We start from the raw sequence: 18971 nt of genomic DNA on the forward strand, positions 1-18971 counted from the left end.
ATGAGGACCTGCGGAAGGAATTCTAAGGCAAAGAGAAGTTCAGGAGACCTAGAAGTTTCTAAAAGAGGTTTCTAAAACAGGTCATATTTTTCAAGTATAACAACAATCTGTCCTCTTGCAAAAGAAAGAAAAGTGATAGAGCAGTGTGGCTGCATTAGAGGTGCATTGATGGCCTGAAAAAAAATCAGAAAAGAATACTGAAAAACAGTGGGAACAAGTAGGCTGCATGGGCAAGAACAAATGTAAAAGAACAGCACAGGAGGTTAGGAACCAAACCAGACAGAAAAAATGCTATTGCCTGCCAGCAAGGGAAAAGCAAAACAATAAAAATGGATCATTAAAAATTTTTCTGTTATGTAATAAGAGTTCTCTGCTTACCAGGAGAGGTGAATAAATACCCGATGGTGCAAAAGCCTGAAGTGCTTGCTGTTTCACTCCCTACACTCTAAATGATTGTCCTCTTAGAATAATCATATTTTTGATTGAGGAAGAATGAGTGAGTTCCCAGAGAACCAGAAAATAATATTAAAAGTAGGCAAGAACACAGGAATAAGTGGAAAGGTGAGGTAAAGAGGGAATCTGCCTTGGGGGATCAGCCCAATGAACTTTGATAGAGTAATAGAAGTTACTGAAAATACTGTCTAAAAATCTTCAAGCATAGAGATTAATTTAAAAGGCTAAATAAGCATTTCTCCATAAAGTAATTTTTAAACAACCTAGTGATCTCCTTTGTCAGGGTAACTGTCCCAGTAGATGATAAAATAGTATGTTGTATGTTAAAGTCAATAAGCCCCCTGATAACAGATCCACCTGACCTGATTATATATTAGGTTGCTAAGATCCAGATGATAGTACTGTGAGGTGCATACACAACTAGTTAATATACAATTTCAAACACAATTACCAGAAGGTAAGTTGAGTGAAATGTAGTAAGGGTAGGACTATGTGTATGCTATGAGCAAAAACCAGGTGCAGATCCCTCAGGCACAAGGCACAACACTCAGTAAGTGAAAGCTTTGGATTTATCAAAAGCATAGCATTGCAGTGGAGCCCTGCTTGGGAGTAAAGCTCCAGGGAAAGCACTGCAGGGGTGAGTAATAAAACCTGCACTGATTAACATGTTATACATATGCAATGCCCTGTTTTGCTCATTAGTGAACCAATGTAGTGCAGGTGCTGTTGTCCAAGCACTGAGATCTGCAGCTGGCCTTCACAGGGGTGCCCACGCAGATGTGGGGGAAGGCGAAACATCCTGGCTTACCATAGCAATGAGATAAATGTGCTTGGGACTCTACATACTCGGATGGGAAGAAACAAACTTTCCCAGGTTGCAGCAACAAGATAAGACATGCTTGGGACTCTACTTCCTCTCATGAAGGAGGCAAGCTGTCCTGGGTTACTGTAACAAACCCATCTCACGCCCTACACTGTATTATTGCAGGTGGTGCCTCGGTCCCGTTGTGTCTGGGATTTTCACTGGTGAAATACAGGGTGGGATGGAGAGCACGCTTACACGACATACAAGATCAGAACTCACAATAACTGTGATGATGATTTAAGTTTAAGCTCTAAGTCTTACATTTCTGAAGGATAAATATGAAATTAAAAATAACTGCAGAACTTCAAAAGAAATATTTGGAAACATAATGGATCACAAACCAAATTTGAATCAATGTGTACAGTTTCCAAAAAGAAAAAAGAAAGGATTGGGGGAAGACCTGAGGTGTGCTATAAGAAAGCCATATATGACAGAAGGTAATTATTTTGCTCTGTTTGGCACAAGTGAAGCATCAGCAGGAATACTTTACAATTTAGTACTGCACTTAAGATACACACATGAAAGAGAATAGAGGACTATAACAAATATATTTAGAAAACATAAACAGAGGAAGACTGGCAGAATTGGGCTTATGTAGACAAGATGAAGCAGGACTGCATGTGTGAAATGTTGCTGTGAAAAGCTGTAGTAGCTACAGAGTGAGTTTTCTCCATGCTCTGTGAAGCAATGTCAAGCAGTATTAGTTTTGAAGCAAGGGTGTTTCGGTTTTCACATTGGAAAGCTTCAGGTTTCTGGAATAGGTTATTCACCTGTAACACCTGTGGGATCCTCTTTTGTGCAAATCTGTAAGAACAGATCAGATCAAACTGTCCTAAGTGCCCAGTCCCACTTGAGAAGAGAGAGGGACTTGGCAGTGATCTTCAGTCCCTCTGTGTTCTCAGTAGATTGCACCCAAATTCAAATACTTACCTGCAATCAGGGAATGCTATTAATTTGGTTATTAATTTTGTTGTATTCCAGTCACTTTAATTTTCAAGGGTTTATTTACATTTTTCCACTGGTACATAGCAAAAGAGTAAAAAAAAGTTGTTAGGGTGTGTGTTACTAGAACTTACATAAAACATATTATAGGGGGATATTGAATTTCCATTAGATACATATGTTAACGTAGTAGAAAAGTGACTTCATTCTAAAAGCAGCAGAGTGGTAAAAGCCTGCCATGGGCACTCATGTGTTGGGGACAGGTGGGGGGGAGTGGAAAGCAAGCCTTGCCAGTTGTCTTAGCTACCAAGAACTGAGTCACATCCTTGGAGGTATTTAAAATGCGTGTAGATGTGGCACCTAGGGGCACGGTTAGCGGTGGACTTGGCAGTGCTATCTTAACAGTTGGGCTCGATAGTCTTAAAGGTATTTTCCAACCTAAATGATTCTATATCACTGCCTCAGCTAAACAAACTTTTCCCCTTCCTTTGTGCAGCAGTTTCGTCTCTGTGAAGCCTTACTATAACCAGGAGATGGCACAAGAGACCCTTGCAGCCCTTTACCGGCCGCACAGCGAGCAAAGGTACCGAAAAACAACCGCCCTTCCAGGTGTCTGCCTAAAATTAGAAACAAGAAAATACGAAATGGCAGAGATTTCTTTATATTCCATTTTTAAAACGAACATATATTTACGTTCAGCTGCTCCCTTTAATCTTTTAGAGAAATGCGTGCACACACCACTTCATAATTTTAAATCTTAATTACCTTCTATCGATGTGTAATGCACTTATTTGTGTAAAACCTGTTAAAGGAAGTACACTGCATTGCTTGGAGGAGAAATTTAGATATTCCATTACTTGTTACAGGGGCAGTATTAATTCTTGTCCTCACCCTCTATAGCACTTTTTCCTTATCAGTAAACCGAGAGGGGATGTTGGGACATGTCTGTGCTCCCTGGGTTTGGATACAGACAGACAGTATCATTTGTGCTCTGTTTCCACAGTTCTGCAACCTGCCAAAGTTATTCGCTTCCTCAGCTAATACTAACATTTACAAGACACTCGATGGAAGTGACAAAGAAGATAGGAAGAAAGAAAATAGGAAGAAACAGTGTATAGTGAGGAATACAGAAGAGGGGAAGAAGTGACTGGAAACATGACATGGAGAAGAGCCTTGAAGTCAGAAAAAAAGGTAACATTTATTTCCACTTGCTTTGAACAGACTGGCTTTGGAGCAATACAAAGATCTGATTTACATTAGATGTAAGTTAAGGGGTGGAAGAGTCAGTAAAATATTTTCACTGCTGGGACTAACACATTTCAAAGCAGCATTGTATGGTATAGACCAGTGTGGGCCACAGAGGGTAATCGATGACCCAGGACTGCCAGCTGTGATAGCTCATGGTCCTTCTGACTCATCATGTTCAAATGCAAACTCTAAAATCAAGGAACAAAATGATTCATTCTTTAAAAGCTGAAAGTGAAAAGTTACTTTCAAGAAAGACAAATGCTTTAGTCATAGTATAGCTAAATTTCTTTAGAATGTATTTGTGAGAAGCCAAAAGTAGAAAAAAGGGAACATTTCTGGTTTAATGTATTCTTAGTTTTATATTTAATATGTTGTTGAATGTAACTTTAGAAACAACCATCATGAAAAAATTTATCCTTCAGCAAAGACTAACAAAGAAAAAGGCCTTGATCTAAAAGGTAAGGTAAGCCTCTCTGTTAGGTTTTGAAAATATTTCAGGGTGTCTAAGTGTGACATTTTGTGGTCTTGATCAGACTGTTAGTCCAAGTGATATGAACAATTACTAAAATCAGTGAGATTTATGTGAATTTGCATATGCACATTATTCTCTGTAGGTGCATCTCTCATATTCCTAGATAAAACATATGTTTAACACAACCCAGATCCTAAAGCATATTTGTGTACCTAACAATGGAAAATAAAGACATTTCTAAAGCCCATGTTCATGCTGCGCCCTTTCAACTAACCGTTTTAAAGATCTAATTACTAGTGCAGGCAGAATTAAACCAACTGCAGGCTGAGGGGTTTTGTTTGAAAATGTCCAGAAATATCTTTCTCAATGACAGTATGACAGCAATGAGTGCTGAAGAAGGATTTACATGCCTAAAAACTTGGCTGGTTTTCCAGCTATAATAGTTTGTCTAATAACAACAACAACAACAAAAAAGAAACTGCTGGTGAACCTTGCTTCTGTAACAACAGCGGTACATGTTTTAAATGTGGTCCTGATTCATATCAACTTTGATTTCTTTTTTTAATAAGCTTAAATTGGGTAAGGAACTGTTAAAAACATAACACATGGGGGTTTTTTCTTAATATTTACAGCATCTCTCTGCAGAATATATATATTTTTAAAACATTTAACTGATTCTGCTTAGCTGCTGGTAACAGCCTTATGATAAGAAGTCATGGGAGCTTTTGGCATTTTGTGTGCCATGTTGATTTAGATCAATTCCAAGCATGATGAGACATTTAATTTTCATCTATACATTGTCACTCTGATATCCAGGCCCTCCTGGTATTTCTGCACATATGGTCTTTTCATTCCTCATGGAAAAGTAGCTCTTGTTCTGTCTAAGAGGAAAGATTGTAATAATTAATAATACAGATTGTATTGCATTAAGAAAGAATATAATAAGAAAGATTGTAATAATTAAAAAATTAATAATACAGAGATTGATTAGAGGCCATTTGTAATGTTTTTAAGTCCTAAAGAGTAATCTCTCAGAAATTAAAACGGTTGGATAGACATGCCAGGGCAGAGACCATATAAATTGTATAGCAGATGCCAGCAGCCCTTGCTTCGCTGGACAGACCTTCACAGGAAACCTACATATCCACAGATGAACATGCATCCTTCTGTGTGTCACAAGCTGCCTTTTTTATTCTTTGAATTGCATCACCACCTAGCTACTCCCAAGGACCATGTGTTCACTCTAGTCTCACAGGACCTTCACTGTTACAAGAAATGGTCACCTGCTGTTACAAAACGACAGTCCCCTCCTTTGGTCTTGTGTAACCCCGCTACAGCAAGGCAAGTGCTGGCAGTTTTCTCCAATATCTGTGAGGAAGCCAAGGTACTTGGCAGCCCTCAGCTCCTCTCCCTCCAGTTCCTTCAAAGCTTCGGTAGGAAGGGGATCTCTCAGAGCACAGCCCTGCCCCTTTGCAGGGCTCTGAGCTGGCTTACTGGGGTGGAGCTGGCCTTTGGGCTGGAAAATGTGAAGCATCTCTCGATTCTCAAAGGCTGGGCTGTTATCCCAAAATATATCTGTTATCGACTGCTTAGTAGGCATCCGAGCAGGACTAGCTAGTTCTGAAGAACCTCCTCAGCCTGAGACCAGTGGTGTGTGTATACATCTATGCAGAGCTGCTTTGCATATAAAGGTAACATAAAGTTACCTTGATGCCATCCTACCTGTCCCAGCCAGACATCTATAAAACCACTCCCCGGCCTCTTTGAATGCAGCTGCTGCTCACAAGAAATACAGAGGTCAGGGTCAAGTGACAAATTTTGATTCATTTTAATTCCCCTGGATGCTAAAATGTTCCCTTCTGCATCACCTCCTGCAGCGAATGAAGAGGCGGGACACAGCTTGGTGCAAGCAAGTTGTCAGTTTATTAGTGATTTTCTTACAATTATATACGTTTCTACCTTCTACATATTACACACTGATTGGTTAAATCTTAAGCGTAAAAAACACTGATTGGTTGATATTTAAGGCACACCGTTAGAACAATAGGAACTTATTAGTTTACCTTGACATAGCAACAATTTCTATTCCAAAATTAGGGGGGTTCTTTCTATGCAGCTTTCTTGATTAACAAAGTTACATATCGGCGCTATCCATTCCCTTATCTGGCTACTTGTTTCTCTGTCCGTCTGATTGCCTCCTCGACTGTGACGGCTCAGGGGTCTGCCGTTAGCTTGTTCCTTTGTTCCCAGGGCTTGTGCCCTACAAGTTCTAACAAGTCTCTATTCATCAGGCTATCAGTACTTGGACTCTTGTCCTTGAGGCCTTGTCCTACATCTCCCCCTTCCCGTTGCACAAAAAGAACCCCTGAAATCGAATGAGTTATTAATTTTTGTAAGCATTGTAAAAGACAAGGTATAAGTAAAAAAACAAACGAAAAAGCAACTAAAGCATATATAATCATCTTCACTAAACTTCTTAACTATCCTGAAATGCCCCAACCACTAAACAGTTTATCTAACCAATTCCAAGTATCACTTTGTTGAAGATGAGAAACTCCATCCTTCAGTCTTTGGATGCTAGCATGAATTGATTCCGAATGATCTGAAAGGTTCATGCAACACATCCTTTCAAACTCTTCACAACCATGACCTTGTGCCAGAAGCAAAAAATCTATTGCAGCTCTATTTTGTAATGTCGCGTGGCAAACACTAACATCTAATAAAAGACCAGACAGGGCACTGCTTGTGGCATTAGTTTGTTTGGCAAGCCAACAGCCAAGCTTATCTAATGTTGCTAGAGCCTTTCCTGCAGCAGCTCCAGGCAACAGAAGAGATGCAATAAAGCGTTGGCCAAAGGACCAAAATTGCTTGTTATCATCACAATCGGAGGCAAATGCATGAACGTCACGCTTTGTCCTTCGAGAGTAGCGATGTTGTAAAATCATAGATGTGTTAGGAGTCAGGACGGAAAGTCGCCCCAAGCTACACGGACCTCCTTTTATATGAGAAGGAATGACAGGCCATGCTCGATCACCACAAATAAAAAATACTCCAGCAGGTAGTGAGAGCAGAGTGTTGCTAGATTTAGACAAGTTGTTAGCAGTGTAATTACACCAGATACTTGCATTTCTAAAAACAGGATGAATAGGGGAAACGTCCCATGCCCTAGATTGATTCTTTCCCGTGTAGTTAAATTTTATGCAAAAATCCATTTTTACTGAACCAAGGAGTTCAATTTCCTGTGGTTCCAGAGTAGCCAGTGTGAGATGGGGTATCCATACATCCCAATTGTCTGTCACATTTTTTGATACGTTTTTGGGTGGAAAAAGACTTTGAAGGTCCCTAGGTATAGGCCATTCATCTAATGGTAAGCCCACAAGACATGTGGAAAAAGGCTGATCCGGAGCGGCCGTAGCAAGACACAGAGTATCCTGTCCAGTCAAGTTCGCCAATGTGACCCAAACATTTACCTTTGGTAGAAAAGGGGGATAAGAGCTACCTTCAATAGGCCAAGGTCCAGGTATGAACATCATTATCCATATTACTGACAACGCTTGTTTCTCTTTTTCTTTTTCCATTGTCATTTTACAACCAGCCATTCTTCTGGTCATACTGTCCACGACCGAGGCACTGCAATTGATTGTCCACACTCTAATCCTACAATAATGTTCTTGTTAATAATATAAATTCTGCTTGCTAATACAATATATTGAAACAACAACCGTGCAATAGCCCGTACTTCTAGGCTTTCAATCAATGATAAAAAATTTGCAAAAACTAAGTTTGGCAAAATCTCAGAACCTTACCCTATAACTCCCTCTAATTCCAAAAGAGGTTTTCCCATAAAACGTTCAGCCCACTGTATATGATTAAACCTTAATATTTGATTATTACACTCAGAACACATCCAATGACCCCATCTGTCCCTTAGTCTTACAACTCGCCAGCGATCGTGATCACAGAGTTCACAATGAATCTTGATCCACGGTCGATAAGATGTTCCATGTTCATAGCAACATAATTGTAGAAATCGAGACGCTGTCCAATCTGGTTCATGACAGTGTCGTTGAAAGTTGATGTAATGGAAGATAATATCTGCTAGTGGTGCCGTCAGTGCGTTGGGGATCTGGTCTGGTCCAAACGTATTACCTTTGTTAAGTGGTTTAATCCAGGGCGATATTGTCTGTTCCAAGCACTGTAAAAAGCAAAATCTAGATGCTATATCCTGAATTTGGTTACCTGACATTAATGCAAAACAGAAATCATCATGCAGTTTTTATTTCATTCTGTAGGGTCGGTGTTGGTATCAGTTGTCTGTGGTAAAGGTTCACAGAAAGGTCGTACATTCTTTGCTGGGATCCATCTGGGTCCTTTTTCTGTGGAGACACAAGCATAACCTTTTCCCCATGTAACAAGAGGATACGGTCCCATAATTTTACCTGTTTCTGGATCTCAAACCAATACTGGGGCTTTAACCCGTGCCTCGAAGGAGGTATTTGCAGTAAAATGTAGAACTATTGGTGGGTTATTATCTATTAAAGAACAATTTAAAAAATTAAAAACATACAATGCTTTCTGTAACCGTTCCTCCGGAATAGCCATTCCCATTCCCCCTTTTTGCTGTTGTAATAGACGTTTTAGAGACTGATGAGACTGTTCAATGAGAGATTGACTGGTGGGGGAATGAGGAATGCTAGTAATATGAGTTATACCCCATAGGGCAAAAAAGGTTTTTAAAGTTGTTGAAACATAAGCTGGACCATTATCTGTCTTTATCTTTGAGGGAATACCCAAAGTAGCAAAAGCATGCATTAAATGTCTACAAACATCTCGTGCCTTTGCTCCTGTGTGACAAGAGGCAAACAAGGCACCTGAAAATGTATCAATGGAAGAGTGGATATATTTAAGGTTACCAAATTCAGAATAATGTGTGACATCTGTTTGCCATAATTGTAGGCTTTGTAATCCTCTAGGGTTAACTCCTGCAGCAATTGATGGGAAAGAATGTTTTTGACAGTCAGGACAGACAGCAGTAATATTTGACGCTTGTTGAGAAGTAAGGTCAAACTGTCGTTTAAGAGCTCCAGCATTTTGATGGAAAAAAGAGTGACTCAGTTTAGCTTGTGCAATGCGGTCTGGCAATACCTGAACATCAATAGATCAGTTTGTCAATTGCCTTCTGCAAGAAAACCAGGTAGTGAGGTGTGAGATCTAATATGCATAACAAAATAAGGTGCAGATCGAGAGTCCAAAAGGAACATAAGTTCCTGTAACAGGGTAAAAAGTTGTGAATGTGAAACATTCCGCAGCACAGAAGCTTTGGCTTGTGTAACAATACCTGCAACATAAGCGGAATCAGTAACAAGGTTGAGTGGTACGTTCCATTTTTGGAAAACACGAACAACTGCATTCAGTTCTACTATTTGAGGTGAACCGGAGACTGTCTCTATGTCCGAGTCCCATCGTCTCCGTTGATCATCCCACCACAGGAGAACAGATTTATGTGATTTGCCTGATCCATCTGTAAAGACAGTAAGTGCCTGTAAAGGTTGTTCGCTTCTTTTGGGTTTTAACATCAGACGAAAGTCAATGTTAAACAGTTTGTGTGAAGGTGGATGAGAAGTTATTTGACCCGTATAGTCAGCAAGTGCCATAACAAAGGTGTCTGATTGCTGATAAAGCCATTGTAAGTATACTGTTGTTATTGGTAGACAAATACAGACAAAATCCTTCCCTGATAAGGTTAACAGGCGTGATCTAGCTTTAACAATCAGAGAGGCAAACATTTCATGTTGTGTCAAAATAGTTTTTGTAGACTGGTTAGGTAAAAAGATCCATTCAATAATTAACAAGGGGTCTGAGTTCTGAAGGTCCCATTGAAATATCAGGGCATGAGGCTGTCGAGCAGGGTTTAAAATAATCAAGTAAAAAGGTAGTTCAGGATCCCATCGGTGGGCCTGTCGAGAAGCGATAGCTGAGGCAACCTTTTGTAAACATGTATCTGCTTCAGAGTTAAGATTACATGGAGAACAAAGATTAGTGTCCCCTTTTAGTAGTTCAAACAGAGGACCCAGGTCTGTATTAGAAATTCCCAATAGTGGTCTAACCCAATTTATTGTTCCCAGTAATTTTTGTGCATCATGCAGGTTTTTACATTGGTATTGATCTGCAATGGTTGAGGAACAATAGTTTTTGCTCTTATTCGCCAGCCCAGATATTTCCAAGGGGGAAACTTCTGGACCTTTTCTGGTGCTATACAGAGACCTGCCGAATTCACAGCATCTGTGACAAGGGCTACAGCTTTCTCCATGACTTCGTGATGTTGTGCTGCCACTAAAAGGTCATCCATATAATGATACAATAACACAGTAGGCATAGAATTTCGGACAGGACTGAGTATTTTCGCAACATACCATTGACACATTGTAGGGCTATTTTTCATACCTTGTGGCAGTACAACCCACTGATAGCTCTGCAACGGAGCTTGCATGTTGGTGCTTGGAATTGAAAAGGCAAATTTCGGGGCATCATCTGGATGTAACGGGATACTGAAAAAACAATCTTTAAGATCTATGACAGTTAGATGCCAATGTCGAGGGATCATAGTCGGGGACGGGAGCCCACGTTGGAGGGCTCCCATATCTTCCATAGCATCATTAATTTTTCTGAGATCATGGAGCAAGCGCCACTTGCCAGTTTTTTTTTAACAAAAACTGGTGAATTCCATGGGCTAGTAGAAGGTACAATGTGTTCTTGGGACAGTTGTTCTGAGACTAAGTTTTGAAGTGCGCGAAATTTTTCCAAAGGAAGGGGCCATTGATCCACCCAAATAGGAGCATCAGTTTTCCAGGTTATTTTTAGGGTGTCACGCTAAATGGCCCTATCTAAAATGTGTTTGGATAGACATTCCCCATTGTGACAATACATCACGTCCCCACAAAACCGTAGGGACTGGTAGCACAAAAGGTTTACCAGAAGCCACATGTCCCTCTGGTCCTTGAATTCGAATTAGTTCCAAACTCTGACGACTGTTACCGGTCCCCCCTATCCCAGCCAGTGTCTGAGAGCCATTAGTCAGTGGCCATTGCGGAGGCCATTTGACTTGAGAAATTACTGTGACATCAGCTCCAGTGTCAATGATTCCATTTAGTGCTATTTGTTGGTCATTGTAAATAAGGGTACACTGATACATAGGTCGCTGTGGAGAAATAGATTGTACCCACAAAATGTGAAGTAACCCTGTGGATCCAAAACCTCCTCTCCTCTGCGGAGGATGATCAGTGATAAGAGAGCTTACCCTTGCCGGAATCAGAATCAATTGCGCTATTCAACTACCCTGAGGTATCGTACAAGGTGGAAATGGAGTCCGTGCCATGATTTTGATTTTGTCCACACTGTCAGAGTCAATAATACCTGGTAAAACAAAGAGACCAGACAATGTTGTGGAAGATCTACCAATTAACAGAGCTTGTGTATCGGGGGGTAATGGTCCTTTGACATTTGTTGATAATAAATGAACCGAGGAATCGAGCAGTGTTACTCTGTGTGAGGTTGCCAGGTCCAATCCGGCGCTGCCTGAGGTTGCTGGACAGGGACTTGAGGTGTCGGTGCTTCTCTCCGAGGTTGTTGAAATGTCAGCTGTGGCGCTTGTGTCTGCGCGCGTCGCTGCCCCGCACTCCGCGGTTGGTTTCCCTGTATCGGTTGTCCCTGGAAGTCATACTTGGATCGACATTGATTAGCATAATGACTCCCTTTCCGACATGTCGGACAAACTCCAGGACCAGGAGGTTGCTGTCTATTCCCTGCAGCCCGAGCAAGACAATTTCTCTTTAAATGACCAGGCTTACCACAACCATAGCAATTCCCCACACCACGCATCGCTGCAAAAGCAGCAGCCATAGCTTCAAACTTATGGTCAACCGTACCGATTCGGTTACATGCTTTCACCATTTCCACCAAAGTGGGGTTCGGGTTGGGAAGAGACTTCAATAACCTTTTACAATCAACATTAGCATTTTCAACAGCTAGTTTTGTTAACAATATATCCCGAGCTTCCGCATTATCTACTTGACGTTCCAAAGCCTGTTTTAGTCTACCAATAAACTGCATATAAGGTTCTCGAGACTCCTGAATGATGTTAGTAAACGCTTTTTGCGGCTTTTGTACGTCAGGAACCTGGAAAAAAGCCTTTTTCGCCTCTTCTCTAATTGCCTCGAGAGCCGCACGGGGGCAGTGTTGAGCTTGCGCTACAGGATCAGCATGTGCCCCGGTGCCGGTAAGATGCTCTATTGTCAGTGCAGCTAATGCAGCATCATTGTGATTGACATACGTGAGCAGGAGTGCTTGCAGTCCCCCTCTCCAATGCGACTCCCATAACGTGTACTGAGTCGGGGTTAGTAGCAATCGTGCTAAAGATTTCAAATCATGAGGAGTCATGACATAAGTATCAAACACAGAAGATAACAGACTTATAAAATAGGGAGAAGAAATACCATGTTCCGTAACCGTGCGGCGCAGTTCTTTAACAACCGAAAAAGAAAGAGCCTCCCATCGTGCTCCCCCTGCCTGACCCTGAGAATACAAAACCGGAGCAACTATAGTTTTAGCCATTTCTAAATCCCCCTCCTTTAAGGCTTGTTTCTTTATTTTTGCCCACACATCACGCAGATCAGGAGGGTATAAATCAGGTTCTTGTTCAGGGTCTACCGGTCCCGGGTCAAAGGGGTCTTCTTCTGGCGGATACTCCACTGCATTAACACCCAGGGGTTTAGAGCACTGTGATTTAGAGGCTGATAAGGACAGGGCTATAGGAGCTTGCGACTCCTCCTCTCCTTCCTCTGCCTTTTCTTTTTGTGCTTTCATAGTCTCAAAAATAACTCTCCACGAAGAGAGCAGACGGTGGGACTCAGTATTGCCTTTTGTCGCAGAATCCCACAATTTCACCCCTGTATCGTCCCAAAGTTCCCACGTGAAAATTGTAGTTGCAGTCACTGCAGGCATATTTACTTGCACCCACTTAAGCATTGCTTTAAGGTCATGCCCAGAAATACTTTTCTTATGTTTGTTAAGGAGACCTTTCATAAGCTCATATACGTCTCTTTCTCGGGATGAAACCTGATTCCCCATTACGGATTTCCCACAGCTCACCTCTCAACTCCGGAGGGATTTCTGGCCGGCCGGCTCCCGCTTCCTTTCAGAGGATCATTCAAAGTTCTGTGGGATTCGCTGCATGTCGCTCAGTTAGGCGATTTGGGAGTCCCTCCACGTCAGATCCTTCACCGTATCACGTCGGGGTCACCAATTTGCCGCAAATGAAGAGTTGGGACGCAGCTTGATGCAAGCAAGTTGTCGGTTTATTAGTGATTTTCATACAATTATATATGTTTCTACCTTCTACATATTACACACTGATTGGTTAAATCTTAAGCGTAAAAAACACTGATTGGTTGATATTTAAGGCACACCGTTAGAACAATAGGAACGTATTAGTTTACCTTGACATAGCAACAATTTCTATTCCAAAATTAGGGGGGTTCTTTCTATGCAGCTTTCTTGATTAACAAAGTTACATATCGGCGCTATCCATTCCCTTATCTGGCTACTTGTTTCTCTGTCCGTCTGATTGGCTTCTCGACTGTGACGGCTCAGGGGTCTGCCGTTAGCTTGTTCCTTTGTTCCCAGGGCTTGTGCCCTACAAGTTCTAACAAGTCTCTATTCATCAGGCTATCAGTACTTGGACTCTTGTCCTTGAGGCCTTGTCCTACAACCTCCCACAGAATGGCCTGGCCTGGCATTATGATCCTCAGTCATCTTTGGTCTTCAGGAAGCTGATGGTCCTTTCCAAAGAGGTCAACTGTGTGTTGTACAAACCTCTGCAAAAAGTATTATTATCTTCAGTAACTGGATCGCCAGACTGCTGCTAGTGGCAGTCATGTTTGGGTGTCTAAGCTCTGTCTCTACACCCTTGTAGCAGCAGAATGAAAGGTTCTATCTGTTCCTACTCTACTCTCTGACAAATTCCTGAAGACTTTAGCATAAGCAGGTTTTCATCCCATTGGCAGTATCATTTGATTTTAAACATGTTTTCTCTGAATCAGAATTTAGCAGGAGGTTTTCAAACAAACACCTAATGAATAATAGATAGATAGAAGGCAGCTTAAGAATTTTAGATAAAATTAAACTAGCAGCTGTTAAATATTGTAGCAGTCATTACATCCAGAAGTCATCTGCCATCTATCCAGGATACTTACACATTTTATGTATAATGGAAATGAGAACTGGTTTAACCTTGTCACAACGTGATCAGTTTGTGTCTCTGATGGCTCAGCATTTGACACCATCTTTCAGCTGTGACATTTGCCTCAATACAATGCAATTAATAAACCAGCAGTGTATAAAGATGTAATTTGCAGCTCAGATGGTAAAAAGTCTTAAAATCTGTAAAGAAACTATGTGACAGATGTATCAGTGGATGCTAAATCCTGAGATTTTCCATTTTTCGGAGCACTGTCATATGTCACGTATTCTTTTTATCCTATCCAACAGCTTGCCAAGTGCCTTTATTCACTGACATAACATAAAGCTAGAAAAAATAACATTATAGACTGTTTTGTTTGTTTATTCAAAAAATATTTGTATATAGATATAAATGTTATATATAAGTAGGTAGGATATAGGTATATTGTTTATATGTATATAAAATATTATGTAGGGACTAAGAATGAAAATAATTCTGGGCACAAGTGACATATTTATCTCCTTGGGATGGGATGGGATCTTGCCCCATCTGTGATGCAGATTGCTGTTAAAGTAATCGGAGAGATTTATATTGAGAGGGAAGCTTGCAGGAAAGTTACACTTCCTTTTTCTGATGTTCGTGGGTATTTAGTCCTTGAGAATGGCATTCTGCCTGACCGCAGAGGAGGCTCTGCAGGGTTCTGCTGTCAGGGAACTGCACCACTGGTGTTCCCAGTACTGACTGGAGAGGCTGCTGCCAGGCCACATTGAAGTACAGCTGACTCAAGGGACTTGGCGTTCAGTAACCCAGTTAACACAGCAGGATCCTGTACGTCGCCTCCGCTCCATCTCCTGCCTGCTTGACCTGCTCTGTGAAATATGTTGCTGCCAGAACTCTGGCTAATGTTCAGAAGTTTGGGTATTTTGAAATATTTCCTCAGGTTTGTGGTGAGGCTAGTCTCAACATTTACCTAATGAAAAAAATAGTTAAGAACCTGTGCTTGGAATATTTGTGGTGGGGTAAAGGGGGTGGGCTGGGCTTATAAAATAGAGGAAATTTAAAGCCAATTTTGTGCAGTTTGGTCAAGTAAACTTTCTAAATTTTCCATTGTTATTCAGAAAATGCTTGGGAAGGATAAATGGATGAGGTTTCAAGTAATTAAATATCGAACACTTTCACACTTTTCAGACAGTGAAAAAAAACCCAAATGTATATGTGCTGCAGGGCTTTGATCATGCTAGAGATGTCTGTGGACTTCTTTAGGTAGGAAACAGATGTACAGGGGGCATTAATGCTTGAACATTTGTTTAGACATTTTTACATTGGTTCGCTTAGTTTTTTCTAGGAAGCTTGTTTAGCAGGCTCAGGCTGCTGCTGCAGTGCATGCTGTAATGTTGATCCTTACCTACAAGGGGCAGGAACAAAGGGCTCCAGGAGGGCTCTGGTCATGCCTAGCTGTGGTCATAGATGGGTTATTAGCCACCTTTAAATAAAGGTGACAATAGCGTTTGTATTTTTGTTGGGTACAGACAATTAAAATACTGAACAGTAGCATCACTGGTAGAGCAGAGGAGGACTGGGACTATGCCGTGAGAATGAACAACCAAGCAGATACAGAGCTTAGAAGGGGCTTACAAGTCAAACCTGAAGGCGGTTCAATGAAACAATTTCCTAGTAAGCAGAAAATGGAAGGTTTTTGTGATGGATGGATATAGCAACCATATTTTGAGCAGACAGAAAGTTGAAATGTTTGGTTTAGGAAAAGATAAATGAAGAGTTTTTGAACAGAACTTTTTTACTGGATTAATGTGAAGAAATATATATATATAAGATTAAAATTGGATACATTGAAAGATTTAAACTAAGTAGGAGGGCTTCAGTCTTCAAGCTTCTGCCTCACTGACAGTGTAAGAAATAGAAGCATGGTTACATTAGCTGTCATCACAGAGAGCGAATACTGAGAAATCCAGCAGGAGTGAGAATAACAGAGCAAGTCACGGGATAAATGGACAGCAGAGCACTGGGCTCGAGTGGAGGTGGTAGAGGTGGGTGTAAAGCAGAAGGCAAGAACAAGGACAGACAAATCAGACACACAGTCGTGATTTCCGGAGGCAGACTGATACCAAGCAGGGGTGTGATGGGAGTTATCAGAGGTGCAGCAGTCCCACTCTGTTCTTGCACAGGAGGGGAGGATGGAAAGGGGAGGGAATCCACGGTTACCCTGCAGTGAAAAGCTTCCCATAAAGCACCAGGAACCTTTTGTCAATATACTACAGAGGCACTGCTGCAGCAGCCCTGTGTTCCTGGTGCACACAAAACCCAGAGGTGGATGGGGACACTTTTGAAAGACATGCATAAGGTAATATAAGGAAACACAGGGAGAGTGAGCACAGAAACCTGTGTGACCTGCACAGCTTCAAGAGGTCTGGAAGGGAAGACAGGAATTCTGTAACCTCAATAGAATGTTCTAAGGCAATAGTTGTCTTTTTCTGATTCTTCAGTCCAGAAAACGTATTTCATATAAGTAGCCAGAAGCCAGTCGATTTGTACAACCCAGCAGCCTTGGCCTTTACTTTTTACTGTTTCACAACCTTCTCCCCCACCCCCCTCACCCCACACCTGGTGTTCATGACGTGATGTCGCATCCCCAGGAGAGTACAACGAGTGAGTTTATCCACTCGCCTGCCTCCGGCTGTCCCGGGAATACAGCTCAGCCCAGAGAGGAGCGGGCTTGAGAAGATCCCTTTAGACAGTGGACCTTCTGCTTGAAAAGGAATGAAAAAGCCAACTCTGAGGAGAGTGGGATGGGGAGCAGCAGCGCGCCCCCCCGGGGGTGCATTCCCCAGCGCCGTTTGAGGCCGCTCAGCTCTATAAACGCCATTTGCATCGGGCTGGGATGTAACAAGAGCTGTAAATCACTGACGGCGGAGCGAGCTCCTCCAGGGGCAGACACGGCGGAGCCGAGCCTCAGTGAGCTGTGGCAATGTGTGAACGGTGTCTTTTGTTAGGGGGGAGGACTGATGGCAATTAGATGATACTTATCTGGCCCTTTGATGTGTATTTACACATACAACGTTTTCCTCCGGGGCTTGCGGTATAAAGGAGGAGCCGTGCTCCCCGACACCCTCCTTCCCGGCATCTCCGAAGCAAGGCAGGATGACCAAAGCCCCTTTCTCTGTGGAGTGGTTGTCTCAGAGCAGCCAGGCCCTCAAGAGCCCCGCCGAGGGCTCGCCGCACCGAGCATCCCCTGCAGGCCACCGGCCCGGCTCCGGCTCCAGCCCCGGCTTGAGGGAGCGGGACGAGGAGCAGCCCGCCGGGCCGCGGGCCGAGAGGGGCGACAGGAGCGGGGAGCACTTGTCGACCCCCCCCGCTGCAGGTAACCGCGGGGCCCGAGGCCGTCGGGGCACCCTGCGAGGAGGAGGAGGAGGAGGAGGGCGGAGGCGAGGGCGCGGGTCCCCCGCCACCCTCAGGGCGCCGGTAGACGCACCTGGGCGGTGGCTGCTCGGAGGCGAAGGAGGCGGGCGGGCACCCCCGAGGTTCCCGGCCCCTGGGTGACCCTTGTCTCCCCTTCCCCAGGAGCAGGCGGGCGGCCGTGGGGAGCGGGGCAGTCCCCGCCGGAGGGGGGTCCCGAGTGCTCGAGCCTCGAGGACCCCGGCGGCCGCGGCGGGCGGCGGCTGCGCACGGCCTTCAGCGCCGAGCAGATCAGCACCCTGGAGAGCTCCTTCCAGCGGCAGCAGTACCTGGGGGCCGCCGAGCGCCGCAAGCTGGCGGGCAGGATGCGGCTCTCGGAGGTGCAGGTGAGCGGCGGCGGCGGCGGGGCCCGGGCGCGGGCTGCGGGCCGCGGGCTGCGGGCCGCTGTAACCTCCGCTCTTCCCCCCCCCAGATCAAGACCTGGTTTCAGAACCGCCGGATGAAGCTCAAGCGGCAGCTGCAGGAGCTGAGGACGGAGCCGTTCTGCAGCCCCCCCCTCCCTTACGGACCTCAGGGCGGCGTTGTGCCCTTGCCGCTCACCTACGTGGCCCGGCCGCCGCCTCTGCCCCGGCAAGGGGCCGCCGCTACGGGCTTCGCCTTGGCGGCGCTGCCGGCGCCCAGCCTGGACCTCAGCAGCGCCTGCAGGGCGCGGCCTGTGGGCTTCTGGGCGGCACCCTGCTTCGTGGGGTACAGGGACCCCAGAGCTTTCTTGCTGGGTGTCTGACCCTCCGATACGGACTGTGACTCGGGAGGATTTGCACTACTGACGGCTATCTGGGCTGCCCTCGTCCCTAACTGCCCGGCAGAGTCATGATGCAGCACTGAGCAAAATATTTTGCAGAGGCGCACGGGACAGTCTGAATCGTGGACTTCAGGCCCCTGCGTTTATAGGCAACTGTGCAAAATAGAAACATGGCGGGGCAAACGCTAATATAAATGGCATCTTTTAATAAATCTAAAGTTTTTCCGCTTTCATGTGAATTCCTTCCACAAGGATTGCAGAGCTGTTTATCCTGCCCTAACAGGGAGAGCTCCTCTTCCTTGAAGGAAGCGTGGACTTCTTATTCTCTAGATCTGTTCCGGCCCCCTGCAGTTTGCTGAGGGCGAGTACAAAAAAGCGTGAATTTCCCCCGTCCTTTAAAGCAGGTATGCAACCACCTTCAGCTACTTCCTAGGTGGCATTTTCTCTGATGGGACTGTGCTTTTAACCAAATATATGAATACGCCTGTTACTAATACTTAATACCGGGCTTGCTATAGTAGTGGAACGAATGATTTCTGTC

General features: G+C 43.8%; 1 protein-coding gene across 1 annotated transcript; it reads left to right on the forward strand.

Annotated features, from left to right (window-relative positions):
• The first annotated feature begins 17373 nt into the window (after positions 1–17373).
• Positions 17374–18412, forward strand: LOC129736794 (homeobox protein HMX1-like). Its single transcript, XM_055720635.1, is given in 4 exon segments — positions 17374–17694; positions 17726–17763; positions 17765–18014; positions 18101–18412. Coding segments are annotated over 4 exon segments (921 nt in total).
• Positions 18413–18971: the final 559 nt, after the last annotated feature.

Source organism: Falco cherrug, chromosome 9, assembly GCF_023634085.1.
Source record: "Falco cherrug isolate bFalChe1 chromosome 9, bFalChe1.pri, whole genome shotgun sequence".
Lineage (NCBI taxonomy): Eukaryota > Metazoa > Chordata > Aves > Falconiformes > Falconidae > Falco > Falco cherrug.